This window comes from Ananas comosus, linkage group 3 (genome assembly GCF_001540865.1).
Source record: "Ananas comosus cultivar F153 linkage group 3, ASM154086v1, whole genome shotgun sequence".
Classification (NCBI taxonomy): domain Eukaryota; kingdom Viridiplantae; phylum Streptophyta; class Magnoliopsida; order Poales; family Bromeliaceae; genus Ananas; species Ananas comosus.
The window spans coordinates 12,056,656-12,079,001 of NC_033623.1; the positions used below are offsets into that span (position 1 = coordinate 12,056,656).

General features: G+C 38.9%; 4 protein-coding genes across 13 annotated transcripts in view; 2 read left to right on the forward strand and 2 right to left on the reverse strand.

Moving 5' to 3' along the window:
- On the forward strand, nt 490–3,399 carry LOC109707717 (bifunctional UDP-glucose 4-epimerase and UDP-xylose 4-epimerase 1-like). Its single transcript, XM_020229216.1, has 8 exons — nt 490–732; nt 825–874; nt 1,327–1,462; nt 1,894–1,999; nt 2,115–2,329; nt 2,512–2,593; nt 2,683–2,765; nt 3,123–3,399. Exons 1-8 carry the CDS (start codon nt 541–543, stop codon nt 3,171–3,173), a joined length of 915 nt encoding a protein of 304 aa, XP_020084805.1. The 5' UTR covers nt 490–540; the 3' UTR covers nt 3,174–3,399.
- Nucleotides 3,567–4,309, reverse strand: LOC109707718 (3-hexulose-6-phosphate isomerase-like). The gene has a single exon (XM_020229217.1). The coding sequence runs from the start codon at nt 4,267–4,269 to the stop codon at nt 3,622–3,624; it is 648 nt and encodes a 215-aa protein (XP_020084806.1). The 5' UTR covers nt 4,270–4,309; the 3' UTR covers nt 3,567–3,621.
- On the forward strand, nt 5,288–10,405 carry LOC109707719 (mitochondrial inner membrane protein OXA1-like; the record flags this gene model as incomplete). Its single annotated transcript, XM_020229219.1, is given in 9 exon segments — nt 5,288–5,375; nt 5,473–5,563; nt 6,551–6,595; nt 6,720–6,778; nt 7,442–7,517; nt 7,721–7,852; nt 8,476–8,583; nt 9,446–9,500; nt 9,602–10,405. Coding segments are annotated over 9 exon segments (911 nt in total), but the record flags the coding sequence as incomplete, so codon positions are not given.
- The window catches only part of LOC109707713, a 29,359-nt gene continuing 18,388 nt past the window's right edge, over nt 11,376–22,346 (reverse strand). The window contains exons 23-33 of one of the 10 annotated variants that reach the window (XM_020229208.1): nt 22,188–22,283; nt 20,896–20,991; nt 20,607–20,790; nt 19,625–19,693; nt 17,903–18,008; nt 13,941–14,027; nt 13,654–13,855; nt 13,012–13,097; nt 12,740–12,836; nt 12,232–12,660; nt 11,376–12,150 (exon numbers count right to left, since the gene is read on the reverse strand). In XM_020229208.1, coding sequence (XP_020084797.1) covers nt 14,021–14,027; nt 17,903–18,008; nt 19,625–19,693; nt 20,607–20,790; nt 20,896–20,991; nt 22,188–22,283 — 558 coding nt within the window. In that variant the 3' untranslated portion in view covers nt 11,376–12,150; nt 12,232–12,660; nt 12,740–12,836; ... (1 more) ...; nt 13,654–13,855; nt 13,941–14,020. Of the gene's footprint in view, nt 12,151–12,231; nt 12,661–12,739; nt 12,837–13,011; nt 13,098–13,653; nt 13,856–13,940; nt 14,028–16,445; nt 16,617–17,367; nt 17,461–17,902; nt 18,009–19,624; nt 19,694–20,606; nt 20,791–20,895; nt 20,992–22,187; nt 22,284–22,346 lie in introns of those variants that run through there. The other 9 variants (XM_020229212.1, XM_020229204.1, XM_020229209.1 and 6 more) reach the window with 9 other exon arrangements.

Genomic DNA, 22,346 nt, shown 5'->3' on the forward strand with positions numbered 1-22,346 from the left:
CGACAGGGTTATTGTTAATATGTAGCTTCTTTTTAGATATCTTATTTCACAATATTATCTAATATATTATTGATATATTGATAAATTTATATATATATTTTTACTATGTGTATAGTTAAATCACAATTCTTTATATTATTATAACATCAATACATTAATAATATAATAAAAAAATTATTGTGAAGAATCCAAAGCATTTTTTAAAAAAATCTAAATTTTAGACACATTAAAGTTGGTTCGAACCAATTTACACTAGCATTTGGCGCTCAAAAGAACGGCATCCCCAAATATCCCCACTCCACTCGCATGATCGCATCTTAACCTCTCCCCCTCCACGTAGACGCTCCCATGCGAACTCCCCCCTCTTTCCCCAACCATCGAGCCTCGATCTCCGCGACCTTTATCGCCCACCCCAAAACCCCAACCCCATCGGCCATCGCACACCTCACACTCCCAAAACCCTTTCCCCTTTAACCCCTCTCCTCCTCTTCCTCCTCCTCCCCGCTCTTCTTCCTCTTTCTCTTCTACTCATCTCCATTAATGGCGCCCCAGGTCACCATCCTAGTGACCGGAGGGGCCGGGTCCATCGGCAACCACACCGTGCTCCAGCTCCTCAACGAGGGTTTCCGCGTCCACATCATCGACAACCTCGACAACTCCGTCGCCGAGGCCGTGGATTGGGTTAGGTCTCTCGCGGGACCTGAGCGATCGCGCAATCTCCATTTCTACGTGGTGAGCATTTTGGGGTCGTGGTCTCTAAGTTTGGTCTCTTTTGGGATTTGGGGTGTGATAATGCGATGGCGTTTTTGGTTTTGCTGGTGCAGGGTGATCTTCGGAACAAGAAGGATTTGGAGAAGGTTTTCTCTCAAGCAAGGTGGTATTTCTTTTTTTCTTCGTAGTTTTTATGATTCTCTTCATATTTTCTTTATTTTTGAAATAATGCATTGTGCGTGTTGAGATTATGGAAGCAATAAGCAATTAAAAGTTTAACATCAAGTTATTTTTAGGCCTTGTAATTCGATTACAACACGTAGCGTGGGAATTTTTTGGCCACTTTACCAGTTTCAGAGTATAACTACCCAAAGTCCTTCTTCGGGTGATAGTAGGAGTCCTTTTGGCTCTTCTGATTTTGCCTTGCAAGATCAAATGTTCTTCATGAGTCTGGTTTCTAGAAGCTCAAGTGCGCATTAAATTTAAATAACTTGTAATACATAAAACAATGGTATAACATAAGGAATATATGTTATTTTATATGTATTGACACTTCTCATCCTGAGCTTGCGGTGACTTAATTATCATAATAATCTCTTAATTATGATGGCGCAGATTTGATGCTGTTATCCACTTTGCTGGATTGAAAGTTGTTTGTGAGAGTGTGGCAAAGCCTGGTCTCTATTATGAGAACAATCTAATTGGCACCATAAATCTTTATGAGTTCATGGGGAAATATGGTTGTAAGAAGGTATTCTTCTAGCACATGGTCATATATGTTTAATTTAGCTAATAATTCTAGTATGTAGGTTTCGCAATAAATTGTTATAGAGGACCTTTCTTAAGTTGACAGGGCAATTGATCGGTTCGCTGTGCCAGTATTCCTTAGTTTTGACTGTTTTAGTTCAATGTCAGTGTGAATTCCGCTGGTTTCCTCTGAAAAACTTGAAGATAGTTTTAGCTGGGTTAGGAGCAGAACAGATCATTACCATAGAAACTCAAATACGTTGAAGAGGCTTGTATAGGGAACTAAAAATTGTACCAGTGAATCTTATGAAATAAATCAGATCTTCAATGCATATCAAAGATGATATCCTTCTACCCGAAAAGTGCAACTATTGACTAATTTTTGTTTTACGATTCATCTGCTAATTGCTTACATACAATTTTGTGCAAATCCAGATGGTCTTTTCCTCATCTGTTACTGTTTATGGGCAACCTGCAAAAATACCTTGTGTGGAAGATTTCGCTCTGGAGGCGATGAATCCGTATGGTCGGACAAAAGAAAGTACCCGCACTTTATCCTAACACCATTTATTTGTTGGACTAGCATATCATGATTAAGTAGTTTTTCGGCTTATAGCTCTAATGCTTTATTATATAGTTTTAGCTTTTTCTTGAAGAGATAGCTCGTGATATTCAGAAGTCTGATCCAGAATGGAGAATTATATTGCTAAGATACTTCAACCCTGTTGGAGCTCGTGAGAGTGGGCTAATTGGTGAAGATCCTAAGGGTATCCCAAACAATCTTATGCCTTACATTCAGCAAGTTGCCATTGGCAGGTTGCCCGTGTTAAGCGTTTATGGTGTTGATTATCCGACAAGAGATGGTAGCGCAGTAAGTCTTCTAAGCCTAATATTACAATCGTAGTTCTGGGTTCGTGATACTCGGTAGTTAATACAAGTGCTGCATGCCTTGACCCTCTAACAAACTACACTTCAGTTTGTATGTCAATTTATAATTTGATTTTTGGTTGACTACTATATTATTATACATATGCTATTCTGGTTTTGTATCAGATACGTGATTACATACATGTCATGGACTTGGCCGAGGGCCACATAGCAGCTCTCCGTAAGCTCTTTTCAACTGACAAAATTGGTACTCCCCTTACTCTAATAGCAAAAATATATCTCAAATTGCATTTTATTATGCAACAAAAATTTAGCTTAGACTTTCTTTATTGTTAGGCTGTGTTGCCTACAACTTGGGCACTGGCTCCGGAACCTCTGTGTTTGAAATGGTTGCTGCATTTGAGAAGGCATCTGGGAAGGTGAGGCGCATTTTCTTTGTTTAACTTCACTATCTGTGGACACATTCCACACGGAGTTTCCCTTTTACTCATCCTTTTTATTTTTTTGAATACCCATCAAATTGCGACCAAGAAGGCCTGGTGACGCTACAGCAGTATATGCTTCTATTGAAAAAGCTATAAAAGAACTTGGTTGGAGGTTTGTTTTCGTATATAGGTCTTACGGATCCCTGCAGTCTTAAATGATATGCTTAAAGACATCAGGACGTGTTCTGGGCGAGCATATATAATAAGTAGACACTATTATAGTGACTCTGTAATTTAGTATCTAAATTTTCTCAAGAAGATTCTAATGTGGTTCTTATGTGTTAATTGCAGAGCAAAATATGGTATAGAGGAGATGTGCAGAGACCAGTGGAGCTGGGCTAGCAAGAACCCGAGCGGTTACAGGGCGGACCGATAAGGTTTGCAGGATTTGGTCGATGGAGGGGTTCTTCCCCCTTCTCTTTTCAATTAAAAACAGGGTAAAACCTGCATCATAGTAAGATGCAGAAATAATGAAAAGATAGAAGAAGCTCATTCAGGGGTTTGAGAGTTTTTTCTGTTATGTTTGAAAACATGTAGAGACCTTATACAGTTGTTGGGGTTATTTTTTCCTCGTGAACAAATTTCTTCTTCGTTCTTTTCTGCGAGCACGGCTTGTTTGGCAACAGCACTTGGTAACGTGCATTCGGCGTATAACATGAAGTTTCTTTGGTGGGAAAGCAGTTGCTTATGTGACTACGCTGTTCACAAATGTACATAGGAGGATAGATAAAGATAGAGATCACCAAGGAAATGAACGTTGCGGTGCTACTATTTCATATGCAAATGATCTTTATTCGAGATTGGTGTGGCGAGCGCGAAGCTGCTCTGGGGTCTGCCCCAGCAGCTCGGCCAACCTCAGCACCACCATCTCGAACAGCACGAACATGGCCCCCTCGTACACGCTCCCCATCGGCAGCCTCGCACCCCCCGGAACTCCCTCCCCCTCCCCCTCCCTTTCCTCGTCGTCGGCCATGGTCCGCGCGGGGAGGTACGCGACCGCGTCGGCGCAGCGCAGCGCGGCGCTCCCGGCGTCGGGGTGCGCGGTGAGCAGGGCGACGCGGGCGCCCGCGGCCTTGGCGACGGCGCAGATGGCGTCGACGGTGGCGAAGGCGCCGGGGCCGGCGGAGGCGAGGAGGAGGTCGCCGGGGGAGATGGGCGGGGTGGTGACGTCGCCGACGACGTGGGCGGGGATGCCGAGGTGGAAGAGGCGCATGCAGAGGGCCTTGAGCATCAGGCCCTCGCGCCCCACGCCGTGCACGAAGACGCGTCCGCGCGACGACGACGACGACGACGACGCCACGGCGGAGATCTCAGAGACCAGGACCTCGAGCGGCGGGGGCAGGTTCGGAGGAAGAGGATGGGAGGAGGAGAATACGGAGCGGATTTGGTCGCAGATCTGGGACGCCGCGGCGGCCGAGAGGTCGTGGGCGCCGCTCATCGCTTATCCGAATGCTGTTTGACTATTGGGTTAAGTTTTGTGGTGATACAGGATCTATGTGTAATGTTAGCTCGGAGATTTTTTTTTCTTTGGCGTACGTTTTCGATAGTCCCAGGTGAGACCGTGAGATGGATAAGAAATTACAGTGAGCCGTGAGATGGATAAGAAATTACTTACAAAAATAGTACAAAAACTTAAAAAGTTTTTAGTGATAATAATTGATTTAACCATTTTGTGTCCAAAAGTGGCCGGATCCTAAATATTTGTTAAGGACTAGTAAGACTCTTTACAAGCGAGTTCAAGTTGAAAGGGTATAATCATTTATATTTTATACACCTTTTTAATTTTTATATATACTATTGAAAATGGTTACTAAAATACTATGTTATCTAAACTATATAGACTAAGAAAGTATACAATATAGAATACTAAAGCATTACTTTTAAAATAAACGTTTACTTTATACATACTTATATCTATTAAACTATAAATAATTTATAAAAAATTAAAGAAAATAAAAATAAAAATATAATTAAGCCAAGCGAATCGAAGTGGGCTACAGACAAACTTAAACCGTATTAATATGCGAACACCCTCCTCTCCCAGTCGACGCCCTAAAACCCTCTCTCTCTCTCTCTCTCTCTCTCTCTCTCTCTTCTTTCATTTTCGGACACTTCCCCTCTCTTTCTTTCCGCAGCCCCTTCCCCCTCCCAATCTCTCACTCTTCGACATGGCTTGCGCTCGAAGAAGCCTCACCTCCAACTTCACCCAACACCTCTCTCGCCGCCTCATCAACCCTTCCTTCTCCCACCTCCTCCACGATGATCGCGACGCCTCCCCCGAACCCCACCCCGCTCCTCCGCCCCCTCCGCCTCCGCGAAACCCTAAAACCCACGCCCGATCCCTCAACGGCTTCGGCCCCTTTCTCCCTCGCGATCCGAGAAGCAGCCGCGTCGGATTCTACACCCCCCTCGGCGTCGATCCCTTCCTCCGAAGCTATTCCTCCGCCCCCGAGGGATCGCCGCCGCCGCGGCCGATTCCTTCTTCCCAGTGGCGGCGCTGCAGTACTTGATCGATGGGGTTCACTCGGTCACGGGGCTTAATTGGTTCGTTCCTTCTTGTACCAGATGCAGCTGTTTTAGTGTTCTCTGCTTTTCCAAGAAGCCAAACGATCTGATCTTAGTATCGATTTGTGCGTTTTAGGTGGGCTTGTATTGCGCTGACGACCATCTTGATTCGAAGTGCTACAGTTCCGCTTCTTCTTAACCAGTTGAAGGCCACCGTGAAGCTTAACGTGAGTCTCGTCTCATCCTTTCTTTTAGATTTGCTTTTCTGATAATATTTTTTTGGCCTGGTGTACCTGCATCAAAATATAGCTGTTATTCCGAGTCACTGATGTTTGCCGTTTGGTTTGATCTCCATATCTTAGCTTATTCACACTTTCTTGAACTGCATCTGAAACAATGAAATGTGTCTTGGTGTTTTCCTTCTTGTATTTTTCAATTCTTGGCTCACTGTTCTATGCCTTCTTTGCCTTATACAATTGAAAGCAAATGGTATTGTCTTTCTACACAACTGTAGTTGCTGTATATTCGTTAGTTTATATGTTGTGGACCAGATATGGTTAGGTTGAAGGGCTTGCAATATGTAGTGGGGAAAATGATGATCAATATGACAAACCAATTTCGCACGTTTGGAGTTTGTAGTTGGTAAGTTCATGAAAGTGCTGCAACTCAGTGGACGATACAGTTATCTTCATATATCGGGTTTCGGTTGAATGGTTGTTGTCAACATTGTGTTCCACAAATTACATCTGAAAAGGTTGGTAATGTTTTAACAACAGAAGAAGCCTGACTTAGTATAATGCGAGGATAGCTTCGGTTAACCAATATGATGCTAAGCAATCCTGTTCCTAGGAATCCCAAAGGTTCCAACTCTCGGCACCAAGGATATGAAAAAACTGGCACAAGTCTTTGAATGTCTCTTAACGAGTTATATTTTCTTGCCGATTTGGTTGAGCTGATACAATTGAAAGCAACGAGCAAGAGCAAAGTGTAGCTTAAACTTAAAAATCTGAAAGAAACCAAATCATTAACGTAACCAATTGCAATCAATTATGCTACAAGGCTTTATAGATGTTATTGTTATTGCAAGATGCATTACTTGTCGCCTTCATATTGTTTATTCATTTTTCTTTTCAGGTAACATTCTCATTTTCATGGGCATACAAACTTTGAAATTTGTGTCTAATGTTTTTCTTTTCTTTCTTTATGACTTCCAGATGATGAGACCAGAGTTAGAACAGCTAAAGCAAGAAATGCAAAACGTAAGATTAAACTCTTACTTTGTGATGTTTACATTGAATTTCTGTTCTCAAACCATTCAAATAATAAGTAGCCTTATCTTCTGCTCCTCATGCCTGCGCATTAATTTTAAACTATATTTTGCAGTCCATGGATCCACAATCTCTTCAGGAGGGTCAAAAGCGAATGAATGCGTTATTCCGGAAGTACGCATTATGAATGATGATATTTTTCTTTGCTGAACGGAGTTTGATTTTTCTAATACATTTTTCTCTGCCATGTTTTTCTTCATTCAAGTACTATGTTCTGAAGAATTCTTTTTCTTTTCATACTATACAGAACATTGCTCTATAAGACTATAACTAAGAATTCATATGTTCTACAATTATTTCTTTTTCTCCTGTTCGTTTTATATAGAGATTGACAGCCTGGAGATTCACTTCTTTCTTAGGTTGTGTATTGATATCTATTTCTAGAAGATATATTGGCATGTCAAGCCTAATTCTCGAGGATAGCTCTTCCTGGCTGTGTCTGCTACTGGATGCTCTGGAAACCATAAATTGTAACTGTTAGCATGAATTGGTACAACAGAGTGGATAATCTTTAAGTGGTCCTCTAGGTCTAATAAGTGCAAGCATTAAGGTGTTGCTTTCTGGGTCTGTTAAGTTACTGGTTAGCACAGTAGTGTGACAATTTTTCCTGATAATGCATGTGGTTGTAAAGTTGAAATTGTCAGCTTTGTTGGAGCAACCATGCATAAGAATGCTCCTTTTATTTGTCTATCAGCAATCACTTGGTAGTGTCCGTTTTGACTAAGTTGTTACAATCCCTGATTTTTTTCTTTTTCTTTTTTGGGCAATTTGTTGCAGGTATGGTGTTACTCCATTTACTCCACTGAAAGGAGTTTTCATCCAAGGGCCCATCTTTGTTAGCTTTTTCTTCGCAGTATGTTGAGTTCTCTATTAAGAATGAAGTCATATATTCTGTGCTTTCATTTTCTTGATAGCCTTATTCATTTTATTTTCTTTGCAGCCTTTTTCATTTCATTTTCTTGATAGTCCAGTTGTTTGGTCGATTTTGAAGCAGTGATGCAATTGATCTCGTTGAATAATTGTAGCTGATCTCACTCCTTGTCTTGTCATTTCTAGATTTCAAACATGGTCGAGAAAGTTCCATCATTCAAAGGAGGGGGAGCATTATGGTTTACCGATTTGACAACTCCTGATCAGTTATACATTTTTCCAGTGTTAACATCATTGACCTTCTTGGCCACAGTAGAGGTAAGTGTATTGTGATAGAAGTATTGATAAATGCTTGCCTCTTCTATATATTCCAAACTAAATTGAGTATATATTGCTAGCCTAACTTATACTTGCCTTTGTCTTTTCTGTTTGAGCAAACTATTTAAGGCCAAACTTTGATAATCTTTTTCCCATTTACACAATGTTTGGGCTATTATCACTTAGCTGTGCCTTCCTTTACGGCAACTTCATTGTAGTTGAGAACTTGATATAATGATATCAATTTGTTCTCATTTCTAGATTGCTGAACTAAATAAATGATCATTCTTATTTTGCAGATTTTGTGTTGTAGTCTTAAGATAATGCAGGATTGACTTTGGGATAGGTTAATTTTTCTGTCTTTTTTTTAAGTCATATTTGCCAGTTGTTGTTGAGCAAATTTGCTTACATCATCAATGACTTCCCTATTTGAATTTGAGTAACATATTTCATTGTCGACCACATGAGCAGGTATCATAATTGTTCTCTTATTTTATTTGTGCTGCATTTTTTTTTCTTGAAGGGCTTTATTATGTAATTAATCCTTCCATTAATTATTTGTAAGTTGTTTTGGAAGGCTTCAAGAATAAGCAAAACCTGAAATTTGTATTACATTCTTTCAGCTAAACATGCAAGAAGGTATGGAAGGGAATCCTATGGCAAATAAGATGAAGAATTTTTCAAGAGTACTTGCTCTTTTTACTGTCCCCTTTACAGCAAGCTTCCCAAAGGTATCTTACTGTTACAAAATTAATATTCAGTTTTGCTGTACATATCAATATGGTGCTTGTCATACATGAATTTTTTTACTTGAAGAGGATGAGATTAAAAATAAAGTGGAGACATTGTGTTTGTAAATATTTTCAAGAAAACAGTGTAGGTGATTGAATGTCTGGAGATAGATAATCAATGTGGATAGAGCAGTGCGCATGCTAAAATACTCCGTCTATGTGAGGTGAAATATGCTTAGGAAGATGTAAGAGACAATTTGAGACTTAATAACATTACTTTGGATATTTGGAAGTGCTTTGGGGGAATAGTGTGTGATTTCTTTGACTATAATATTCGACAAAGTTTAGGGCTGGAAGATGCCAGATGAGCGGAGGCAGATTATTCTAGTAGTGTCATGGAAAAAAGTTGCTCCATTATACTTAACCCTAGACCTGTGAGTTATAGTGGAATATTACAACCTCTTGGAGGAAGAAACAGATTGAGGAAGACCTAAGGTGAAGACTTAAGCTACTGAAAGGGATTAAAATTTTACAATCATCATGATTGTTATAACGTAAGACTGGTGATCACATACTGACCTACAATATATCTGGGGAAAGTAGAATGGATGAGTAGTGGCTAAGTTAAGGGAATGTTCTGGAAAAACTGGAGTACAACATCTAACGTTGTTCGTATGACAGCTGTATAAGGAAGATATCCGAAATTAAATAGTAAATTACAAACTTTTCTTTATGATAGCATATCCATGTGCTATCCTATCACTCTAGTTCCAAACCATTTTCTTAATTCTGTTGCCTGCATTATGTGAATGTGCTTGCTTATGGTTTATATTATTCGGCTGACTGGTTTACGTCCTGTCAGGCCATCTTTTGCTATTGGATCACATCAAATATTTTTTCTCTTCTATATGGATTTGGTAAGTCCATTTTCTCTTGTTCATCTGAGGGTTTTTTTTTTCCCCTGTTCCTTTTCTTTGATTTCCTTATCTAAGTCTCATAAACTTAATCTTTTCTTTAGCACTTAAACGCCCACCTGTAAGGAAGTTTTTGAATCTTCCTGAGATAGTACCTCAGGCAGCTGGAGCACCACAACCAAGCTTTTCTTTCTTTGGGAATTCCAAGTCTATTACTCCTGTAGCCTCTCCACTACAAGCTAAGGAAGCTACCCAATCAATTACAACAGAAAGAAGGGTGTCTTCATCTGCCGTCATGAGTCAGCGGATTAGAAACTTGGAGAAAACTGTGAAAGCTAGAGGCAAGCCTAAAAGAAGGTGAAAGACTTTTACACGGATTAATTATTGAATACCTAGGCAAAGTAGTTAATAAGTTAATCATATGCCTTTTGGCAACGCAATTTATACTTCTTGCGTGAGGGAATCAATTCTTTTTCTCGACAAATAAATTAGTCTTGTTGTTGTTGACATGCGAAATAGAAAATAGAAGATCACTCTAATTAGCTTGGAGTATGGGTTGGACCAAGTCATTAGAATTCATTGTAGTAGTGCGGTTCCGCCCTCAACCGATTGTGGGTAATATAATGCTATGGCACTACGTTTACTTCTTGCCAGTCACAACCTGACTCTTGAAAGAGCGTTTAAAGTTTCTTTGCGCTTAATTGGTTTCTTTGCACTTAATTGGTAACTCGAAAGTTTTGAACAAGTTGTAACATAAGGACATAAATTTTGGTCGAAACATTGTAAGCTGTGGAACTATTCTTGTGCTTCTCTCTATCTCTGTCAATTTGTTGTCTCGATTGTAATTTGTAGAATCTTTTGGTATTGACTTTCATCATCTCCAATTATATTTTCATCTTGACTGTTTAGAGGACCAGCTAGTGCCAACTTCTGTGCTCTGCGTTTTTCTTTTTCATGTTAATCACTGCGTGACAACAAAGCCGTCAATGTGATTATTGCTGTCTTTGCTGTCTTTTCAATCCCTTGAACACTTGCATGGGCTTTTAGCATTTGTTAAACAGGAAAAGAAAGGGCTTTTTTATAAAATGATCCTGTAGAATTCTGAAATTGACAAAATGATTCTGTGAAAATTTTATTTGTAAAACTAACCCTCATTTCGCCACGTGGGCGCCACGTCAGGTAATTCTCACAAAGACGGTGAATTGTTCACCGTCTTTGTAGTTCTGTCGTGAAGACGGTGGATGGTTCACCGCCTTCAGAAGGCGGTGAACCATCCACCGCCTTTAGTGCAAAACCTCTTCTCCTGCTTCCCGAAGGCCGCCTTTCCAACAGCTTAGCTTGTGCCCTTGAGAAGGCGATGAATGGTTCACCGCCTACAGTTCTGGGCCGCCTTATCAGCAAATCCTTGCGCAAGTTAGCGATGTTGTGGCCTAGACAAGACGATGAATCGTTCACCGTCTTAGACGGTGAACGATTCACCGTCTTATGAAGACGGAGGCGGTGAACGATTCACCGTCTTTAGTGTAAAATTCCCACCCAGCCAAATTTTGAAACTCCCACCCAGCCAAATTTTGGCTAAGTCCTGTAATTCGGGCTAAAACACAGATAAGACGATGAATGGTTCACCGTCTTATCAGTGCTGCACTAAAGGCGGTGAATGGTTCACCGCCTTTAGTGCAAACGACCCCCAGTCCAGGACTTAGCTATTTTTTTTGCGGCTTTCGGGGATTTGCATTAAAGGCGGTGAACCATTCACCGCCTTTAGTGCAAACAGCAGCAGGTTATTTTTTCAGCTCGATTTTAAAAACAATTTGAACAATTTTGAGAGAAGAATTTTTACGATAACAAATATTCCAACAAGAAATACAACAAGACAAGTGGAATAACAAGATACAATCAACCGGATAAAATAATTAACAAAAATACAGACAAATATACAAATATGAACTAAATAAAGTATTATATAATATTATACAAAGTATGCTCTCTAAATCAATAATATACCATCAGTCTTTCGATCTTCCTCTTCTTTGACGTCCTCGGTCACGTCCTCATGCACGGCCACGTCCACGTCCACGTCTACGGCCACGATCCACATCGAGTTCAGCAATAGGTACGTCATCAAGTGTCTCGATACCGGCCATCTAATTGCGATGATGATGCCCTCGGGGTGCTCCGGAATCGCCTGAGTCTCCTCTGGCTCAGATTGATCACCCTCGATAGTGGCCGGTGTAAATGCTGGGCGGAGCTGTGATGATGACACGCCATAACGTCGAGAATATACTGATTTAAAGTGCGTTCGAGAGACTGGCGGCGGAAGCGAGTCCAAGTCCGATGTCAAGAAAGGAAATCTCAAAAAAACGGCTAGCATATCTATAACATCAGTAGGAAATAGAGATCGTGACACTCGCAGGCTCGATGTCGAGTATGATTCAGTAGGAGTCTCTAGCTGTCTCCTGTGATGACCCGATGTCGACGCATGATCAAAATCTCGACCTCCGATATCAGAGACAACATGTATGATAGAAAGGTGCTCCAGTACTGACTCAATATGGTCATAGATGCCCGTCAATGGCTCCAGTATCGTATGGTTCGCAGGTAAATCATGAATTAGCTCTCTGATGCTATAGTGAGTCTGTCGTAATGCGTCCAACTGCATTGTAGATAATCTCACTTTTTTCAATCTATATTAAATATAAGATTAAAAAAATATTTAACATATGAGTGATCGTACCAAAACTCTCTCGGTCTGGCCGCGAGACTGGTAAGTCAATGGTGAACGCTGTACTGGACGAGAAATCCATCTTCTCGTGATCTTCCAATACCACTGCATATAAATGGAGGTCATCTATATCGGGTCATCACCGACAATCGGCAGCTGGTCAAAAATGGCCTGTAACTTGTTTACCCATCTCTCGATGTGTGCAGTATGAAAGTGGGTCCAATCCTCATTCGGTCGCCCCTGAGAAGTGACAGGACGGATGGTCTCCACGGGAATGGGTATATGCTGAAGGAGATCAAACTGCCGTAGAACTCGATCCGGTACGGAAGCTAAACAATATTAAAAGCAATCAGCGTCGTCCTCGATCGCCATATCTCACTGCCCTGTACACAGTATCGGTAGCATAGCTATAATAGCATTTGTGTACGGCCGCCATATAATCTGTGAAAAAATTAATAATAGTCAGGTGAATGCATTAATACGGTTGTATATTGAAAAAAATGATTACATTAATACGTACCTGGGACTTTCCCTGCTGATCCAACTCATCTAGATAGAACTCAATATCCGTCGTCCTAACATTTGCTCCAAAACGTAATTCGTCGGCATTCATTCATCTAATATTTGAAAAGTATACGTGTTAGTTGCAAATGTATATATAGAAATGTAATATGTATCAAATTTATATATCATACCAGCAACCCAAAGAGCAATCAGCCATATCGGCAATAGCTCCAACACTAGTAGGTCTATATATAGAAATGTAATATGTATTAAATTTATATGTCATACCAGCAACCCAAAGAGCAATCAGCCATATCGGCAATAGCTCCAACATTAGTAGGTCGTCCGACATGAAGATGGTCCCACTCCCAAATCTATAAATAAATTATAATAAATTAAATATATGATCTTAAATAGGAGAAGCTTTATATAACAATTATTATATATTACTTATAATACTTGTACTAATGTCGCGAAACAACAGAATTCGACATTTCCTTGAAATGAAGTCGATCCCAATGCTCGATAAAAATAGGCCAATGCTGTTGCACCCCAGACTAAACCGCCACATGCATCAGAATTCGCCAAAAGTGGCAGCCACTTAAACTGAACTCTACATCCAGTGAGGTTTGGAAATAGATTACAGCCAATCTGATATAATATATATGCATGTGCTGTGGCTACAACTAAACCAGCAGGGACATGCAAATGTATATGGTGGAAGTGCTGGTATATCCAATCTAATCTAATCTGACCAGTTTTGATGTCATCTAGCACAGCCCCTAAAAGCACCTGACAAACCTCTATCCACGGATATTAAAAGCACCTAACAAACCTCTATCCACGGATATTGTACTCCTAGTGACAGATGCTCCATCGACACGAAGACCAGAAATAACCGCCACATCTTGAAGTTAATCGTCATCTCACCGTGGTAGAAATGAAAAGTCTGAGTCTCTCGTCTTTATCTCTCGAGCAGAGCTCCTAATAAAGCATGATCCAGCTGCAGACACAAAAGTCGAGAAATATAATAGAAGCAAGACTGTCGTAGCAGATCTAGCACCGCTGGATGATCAAGATCCCACTGATTTAATATGCGGTAATGCTCTATGAATTGAACTCCGCGATATCCCTACAGTGACAAAAAAATTGTTAAAACAACATGTCTATGCATAAATACTAATGATAACTTTTAGATCAATAATTTTGACTCTCACCTCACTCGTGATAAATGACGACCTATGGAAATGCTGCTTTGTCAGGGTAGACGAATCAACTGATCCCGCCTCCTATAGATCTACCATCTGCAATTTTAAAAATTTTTTAATTAGTAATATATTTACAAAAAGCGCATTTAATATTGAAAGTTTTATAAATAATTAAAAGTTAGATAACAAATCCTACGTCGACGTCCTTGTTATACTATCTCTGTATTTCGTGGACAGGTGTTTCTGTAATGACCTTCCTGCTTATAAATACTATATTTTGTTTGTCGCCCACTGATTTCGTCCATTATATTACAAATACATGTTGATCGTGGTCGACCTTTCTTCCTTCTCACGGAAAGCGGTACAATTGGTGGGCCCTGAAGTCATGGCCAGTGTCGCCTGTCTAGAACTAGATGGAAATGCGGGGCGTATTTCTGTCGATAACGCTCTACAGTATACTAATGGGAACAAAGATAATGATAATCTATTCTTCTTTAAAATGCTAAAATCACAATCACAATCCGCATAAGTGCAACGTGCAAAGTGCTAAAAGATGCGAGTAAGGTATGCCCGTTAACTTGAATTCACCGCAATCACAATCCGCATCTGATCCATTCAAGGTAACATTGTAATTGAAATGTCCTGCTTGAACTTCAGACTTAACAGGCCCAAATCGATATATAATGTGTCACCGCGCCGTTACCATATTCATCGCAATCCGACTTTCTATTTTAGGTGCTAACATGGACGTCATAATGTCACCATTTTTACGACACTTTAAAAAATAACTATTAAGTTTGTAAAAAGTTTCCGGAACAAATGCCGTTATAGGCAGAGCACGAATTCTCTTAAGTACCCCATTTAAACTCTCGGACATATTGGTGATCATCAACCCGAAGCGTCGCCCTCCATCAAATGGCCACACCCAATACTCACTGTATACTTCAAGCTTATCGACCCACTTCCAAGCATCCTGATCTAACGCCAGTAATTTTTTTTTTCAGTTTATAATATTGTACCGGTGTTGAAGCACTGCCAATAGTATAGAATTTGTCTAATAACGAATCATTTTTAAAACGCTTATTTATATTTATTTTCATGTGTCGAAAACACCACCGGTGTGCATGCCCCTGTCGCATAGGATATATCTCAGCCGCTATTTTCTTTCAGCTACTAAATCGATCATATATAAAATAAATCGGACGATTGCGTATAACATAATGCTGCAAGTTTTGTAAAAACCAACACGAACTTCCACCATATTTTTCTTCGCATATAGGATAAGTTAAGAAAAAAATGCTATCATTTGTATCGACAGCCGTTGCTATCAATGCATGGCCTTCGTATTTGCCATACAAGTTAGTGATATCAATGCTCACCACCGGCCGACAATATGCGAATTCACGAATAGAATGAGCAAATGATCAAAAAATACGACCAAACTGATATATTTCGTCTGGTGGCCATCTATGATTAAGGCACCAAAAAATACCATGATTACTACTCTGCAGCATAGTAAGATATCGAGGCAAGTCTGCGTATGACTGCTCCCAGCTCCCATAAATAATCTGTAATGCTTTGCTCCTTTCTAGCCATACCTTTCAATAATTTATTTGAACATGCAAAGTGGATCGCACTGTTTCCTACACTTCATTTGGCGTAATATTAAGTCTTACCTTCATTAACGGGAGAATCACTTGGCATATGAAATTTGAAGTACAATTACGATGCGCTGCATTTAGCATTGAAATAAAACAAGTGTGTTGACCCGCATATGTCTTAACTCTAAAATATGTTGTATCTTTAGGAATCGAAACGTGTAATCTCCAAAGACATCTCTCAACTGTGCATTTTACTATATAAGTTGTTTTGGTGGATTTCAAAACCTTCATCTGAATATTGTGAGTAATGTGCCATTGATTTGGAGCGTCCACTAAAGATGCCTTATCATAAAAGATTTGACGAAACTAAGTCCCGTCAATGCTAGGTAGATCGGTATTGGTACATCTAACATCGAACTCACTCGAATTCACAACATACTGTTGTATCCAATTGTTATCTGTAGAAAATTATTTCGGATGGTCAATAAAATCAAATTCCTCGTCAGGATTGTCTACATATTCGTTGTTTATATGCAGGTCGTCATTCACACTGTAAATGGCATTCGCAAGGCAATTTAATCCACCATCGTGATCATCTTTAATGTTGGCAGCTAGATCATTCCAATTGTCGTCTTCATGAATGGATTCATTCTCCTTATTACCGTCATCATGAATGGGTGTATCCTCCTGATTACCGTCATTATGAATGAATGCATCGTCCTGATTACCGTCATTATGAATGAATGCATCGTCCTGATTACCGTCATTATCATCTCCTTCATCAACAATATTATCAAAAACTTCATTCTAATTTATATAGGACATAAATAGTCTGTAATAGGTCCCGAATTTTTACTATATTAGGTACAATTTCACTTAATATTAATTAAAAAAGAATCAAAAATTTTTTTATCTCCAATCGTAATTTTCGTTAGGTGTATAAAATATCGTGGGTTCGTTACATGAAGTCGAGGGTTGCGCACGTGACGTCGAAAGTTGCGCACGTGAAGTCAAGGGTTGAGCATGTGACATCAAGGGTTGCGCACGTGAGGTCAAGAGTTACGCACATGGAGACTGACTCTGTCTGCAGTAATTATTATTCAAACTTATCAAAATATTTCGTAATTAAATAAAATATTCACCGCAATCTATAGATCTTACTGACCTTGTCATCTGATAAGTGTCTGGTTCATTACCAACTTCACGGTCATCAATTGGATTTTTCGAAAAACCGACATCGATATCATTATATAGCAGGCTTGTGTAATAGCCTTACGATTGATATTGTGTCTCTGACGGATATAAATCTTTCTCGATGTATAGCGACACACATCCATAATATTCAAACAATTCAATTAATCCCTCCAATGATTCATCATCTATTATATCATGAGCAATATATTGATTCGCTCTCGTAGGGCATCGGATTGTATATTTAAGACAATATTCTTCTCTATTACAATTTACTAAACGATACATTCTCCTCTCAAAATTCGTATAGGTCGTATCTGAACGAATCGCGATCAATTTTTTTCGACCACCGACATATCGGAGACTATTTCCATCCATAACTAACTGTCCATCCCAATGAACACTAAGAGACATCCGACGACTAGTTATTTTAACTACACAAAAAAAAAAATCAACAACATTCTCTATGTTCTCATTTGTCAAAATTAAATCTAAATTAAATGATAAAGAAATGATAGAAAATTTGCAACAAGCAAGGAAGTGTTACTATGGTCCTAAAAATTACAAACAAGAAGTCCGAATTGTAATGCTTGCTAACTTTATAATGCTAATTTAAATTAGCAAGAAGTCCTGAAATAGCATCTATAATTTGCTTGCCTTAGTTTCTGACTTCTATAACTCGTAGGGCTGATAGGTATTCAACACATTAATACTTGCTAGTTTCTTCACATTGATGCCTGTCATATGACCAAATGTAATGTATAAGCTGATCTATTTTGTTGGTGGGCCATATAAGCTTGATCTCATCAGATCCTGGCTCAACTCATACATATGATTTCTAACTTTTCTTANCAACTCACATTGCAGGTAGCAACCTCTCTCAGCAAGGTTAAACTAGGTTTAAACCTAGTTTAAACTATGTTTAAATCTAATTTAAACCTCCCTCATAATTATATATATTGAACAAATTTTGACGATACTAAAATATGTTTTACAATTATCAATATCCAGAAAAAATAAAATACATGAAATTTAAAATTTTCTATGGAACATGCTTGAAGAGAAGTTTCTCTCCCAATCCGTTAAGTAATGAATAAAATGAGGGAGGTTTAAATTAGATTTAAACATAGTTTAAACTAGGTTTAAACCTAGTTTAACCTTGCTGAGAGAGGTTGCTACCTGCAATGTGAGTTGCTGAGGAAGGTGGGCACAGGCGGCGGATGGGTTGGTCGACGACGACCGGCGGCGCCGACGTCGCAGGGGTGGCGGCGACCGGAGGCGGCTCCTAGAGAGGGATGGGCAGAGAGGGAGAGAGAGACAGAGAGAAAGAGAGAGAGAGCGAAAAGGGAGGGAGAGGTGTCGGAGTCAGTCTGGGCCCTAGGTATACCTAATGAAGGCGGTGAATGGTTCACCATCTTCATTAGGGCGTGTATTGTTCATCGTCTTATGAAGACGGTGAACGATTCACCGCCTTCTCTAGGACCGCCCGCGAGCGGGTGTTCGCACTAAAGGCAATGAATAGTTCACTATCTTTAGTGCAGCACAGATAAGACGGTGAATCATTCATTCACCGTCTCGTTCACCATCTTATCTGTGTTTTAGCCTCGTCTCCAGGACTTAGCCAAATTTGGCTGGATGGGGGTTTACACTAAAGACAGTGAACCATTCACCCGCCTTCTCGAGGGCACAAGAATGGCCGATGCTAAGCTGTTGGAAAGATAGCCTAGTAAGGAAAGCGGAGGGAGATTTTGCACGAAAGGCGGTGAATGGTTCACCGTCTTCATTAGGCGGTGAATCATTCACCGTCTTCACAAAAGAATTACGAAGACGGTGAATCATTCACCGTCTTTGCAAGAAAAATCCCACGTGGTGAAAGAAGGGTTAGTTTTACAAATATTTTTTTAGGAGGATTATTTTACCAAATACGAAATTCTACAGGATCATTTTATAAAAAAGTCCAAAAGAAACCTTGAATTGCATGCGATGTCAGTAGCCGATTCTTTACTAGAAATAATGGATCTTACAGAATGGATTTACTGAAAAGATGAAAGGATAATTACTTAACAATACATCTTTAAATGAAAGTGCGCTGCTAAAGCAAAAGCTGCACATGAAAATTCCTGTGAAGCCTAGATGTACCAGCGATGCATACTCGATTATTTGTAGTGTATTAACCGCTATACTATTTCAGTTTATTACTGTAGTGTAGCTGCTTTACTATTCCGGAGTTGTGAGGGATAATTCAGCACACGCAGCTCAGGTAGGTGGGTTCTTATTGTTTTCGAGCTATAATATAATCCATCAATGTCCTCTACAAAAGCAAAAATCATTCACCACCTTCATTATATATATGCGAAGATGATAAATGATTCACCACTTTTTGTACAAAACATTTCAAATTTATTAAAATTTGTCTAAGTCATAAAGTTAAACACAAATAAGACGGCGAATAAAGTGAATGATTCACTATTTTTATAGCAAAAATCAGACATGAAGCCCATGTGGCGAAAAGAGGATTAATTTTTCAAATAAAATTTTGACATAATTATTTTGCCAATTTGAAATTTTTGGAAGGTCATTTTATAAAAAAAAAGCCCAATTTTAAATACAACGGCATCAAGCAACAATCTTTTTTACACAATTACACCATTTGAGTTTGAGACCGTTTAATGCCTTCGTGATAAGTTTCAAAACTTCTGATTATATTTAGGTATTTTGATATGATTTCTAAAATAGAGATTTCTTTTGCATCAAAACTTGTTTCCAAAGCATTTGAGAACTTACACATGGTACAGCAATTTTCTCACCAAGGAGTTCTAATTTCAAATTTAGCTTCCTGAAATTTCTTTTTCATAACCTTAAAGCTTCCCTGACCTGTTTTCCCCAAATAAGATGAGGTACCTCTGAATATGTCTGATAAAATTGGCGACGTTGATGTCCTCTCCTCTTTTGAAGGAATGTCATCATAATCTGCAGAGAATGTAAGACTATGCTAGTTTCTTTTGCTTCTTTATCAAAACAGTGGGATAAGTGGAGATAACATTGACTAATACAATGCCAATGAGTTTTGTGAAAAGAGATTACAATAAAACAATAGAGCCAGCCAAAAAGTAAGTCTCCAGATTATACAAAACTAAAGATAATCTTCATTTACAGTCGCTATACATTTTGCTTTTACGATGATAGGAACTAAGAACATTGTTTCCTAACACTAATGATACATATTAGCAGGACGAATGACAACTGTACCAAATCTAAATGTTCAAATACTCTATTACTGAAAGCGGCTAGTGAGCAAAAAGGTCATCATACTTTGAGTATAGGTGCGCCCAAAATATTAGTTAAAATTTTTAAGACTTGAAGCAGTATCTATTTTTGAGAACTTTACGTGTCATACTAAAAGACTGTTCAAAGGACAATTTTAAGAAATTTGACATTGATTTGTATTTGTTACAGATTATTCTTAAACCTTGTGGGGATCATAAAGGCAGGTGTCAATACGTTCCAAGGTGTGTTATCCTACGTAATATGTTGTCTGCCGTTGTTAAATTCGAGTTTAGACCCATTCCAACAAATCCTATACTAGTTGCAGTAATTTGGAAGTAATAAGAAATGAATTACATCGAGTTCCAATTTGATCAGTATATCACAAGTTTCAGATTTAGGGTGTGATAAATATTAAGTAATGAGATCAGGACAAAAAAGAAAACAATAAAACAAAAATCTAAACATATCTTCATCTGACTAGTAGGCAAATTATGAATGCTGTAACACAAAGTTAAACAATTTGGCAACTGAAGATACTTGATGCCAAATAACAATACAAACCAAGATACCACTTTCATGACGAGTTGAATAAAAATATATGTATATATGTGCGCACCTGAAGATTTGGGAAGTTGATAGTGCATTTTCAGAAATTCAGAAGCACTTCCGTCCTTCTTATGACATAAAACTCGAAGTAGAGTTTGAGCATCATTTGCACAACTTCTCCCACCGGTAGTAGGTTTGAGATGATAAGCAGTTTGTTCACTTGCACTTACCAACATTTCAATAATAGTATCAGCCTGAAATTTCATACAGAAAATACTTGATCGAGTTAAGAATTGTCTTTCCAGGTAAATTTCCATATTCTCATCAAAAGGTTCAATTTATTTGCATATACAACAGACCTTCAGTGCAAACAAGTCCAAAATCTGTCGAGCTAATCTTGCTTCCTTCTCAACCACATCGAAAGGCAGACCTTGACCATTGGCTATAAAAAGCTCCTAGAAGAAAATCCTTCATTTTAGTGCAGAAACTTACAACGAAAATAACAAAGGCACAAAAATCCACCCTTCCAAGTTGAATTAGAAATCCTGTAAACCCCTATTTTGACCCCTCCAACCAGGTCTATCTCGGCCCCACGCTCTCTTATGCTCTCACTCTTGCTTGCTCTCTAGTTCTCTAAATTTCAACATGCATTACGCATGCACATTTCTAGTAAATACAAAAATAATTAGCGCTAGTTGGCTATAATACCATTTCATATTCTACTATATTAGAAAAGCTTAGAACCAAAAGAAAGATAATTTGAGTAGAAAATTTGACTTTCAACTTCATTTTTGTGGGGAATTTTGAGCTACATTATGTGTTCATCTATAGGAAAGTGTTGCAGTAAATTTTCAAATTGGCATTTAAATATCCTAAAGAACTTGATAATGATTCTGCACCATTTTGTTTAATTCATCTATCTTATTAATATCATACTTACTAAATGGTGAGCCAGAGGCCTTGGTGGAGCAGTAAGGTTGCTTCAGTGCAACATGGGTGTGATGAACTCGAATAGCAGAAATTGACTTTCCACATGCCAAGGTAAGGCTACATATACTTATGACCCTGTTTCAGTATTTCACTGGACGGCCCGTTTGTAAAATCTTTTTGATTAGTTATTCCTATATGTAATCTTTGACCCACTTAAATCTAGTACACCTCCAGTAATCCAAAAAGATATATGTGATCAGCCACATGACTAGAACAAATATTATACTTTCTGCATATACGTGATGACCTAAGATACAGCACGGAAGATCCAGAAGAAGAAACCACTAGGATACAAGGATAATAACTCTTGAAGAATCTGCATGCTCTTCATCTAACTCCAAAATAAATCTATTGGAAGACAAACTAAAAAAGGTACATATAGGTGTTCTAGATGCTCACTCTACAGTATGTGTGATCAGGTTTTATAAGCTAGCTATACTGACATTATAATGATGGATGAGTGAACATCAAAAACAACCTGCACTCACATAGCATTATTGGATGATCCCCATGTTGGCTCACATTGTGAATTTGTGATTCTTATAATCATACCTTTTTCTTTAATATCTTTTTTCTCACCCTAATCAATACTTGGACATTTTTCCAAACTAGGGTGGGGCACTTGCCCTCCATGCCCAATTTGATCCACATAAATGCTTACCTTTAACATAGCCAAATCTTCTTGCATCAGTGGTACATCAGCTTCAGAGAAGGCACGAGATGGGCCTCCATCCAACAGTACCCAAATAAAACCATCCTATGGTCCAAACATACACAATTAGACTAAGGAAACTCCTAATTTTAGGGCTTTTTTTGCAAA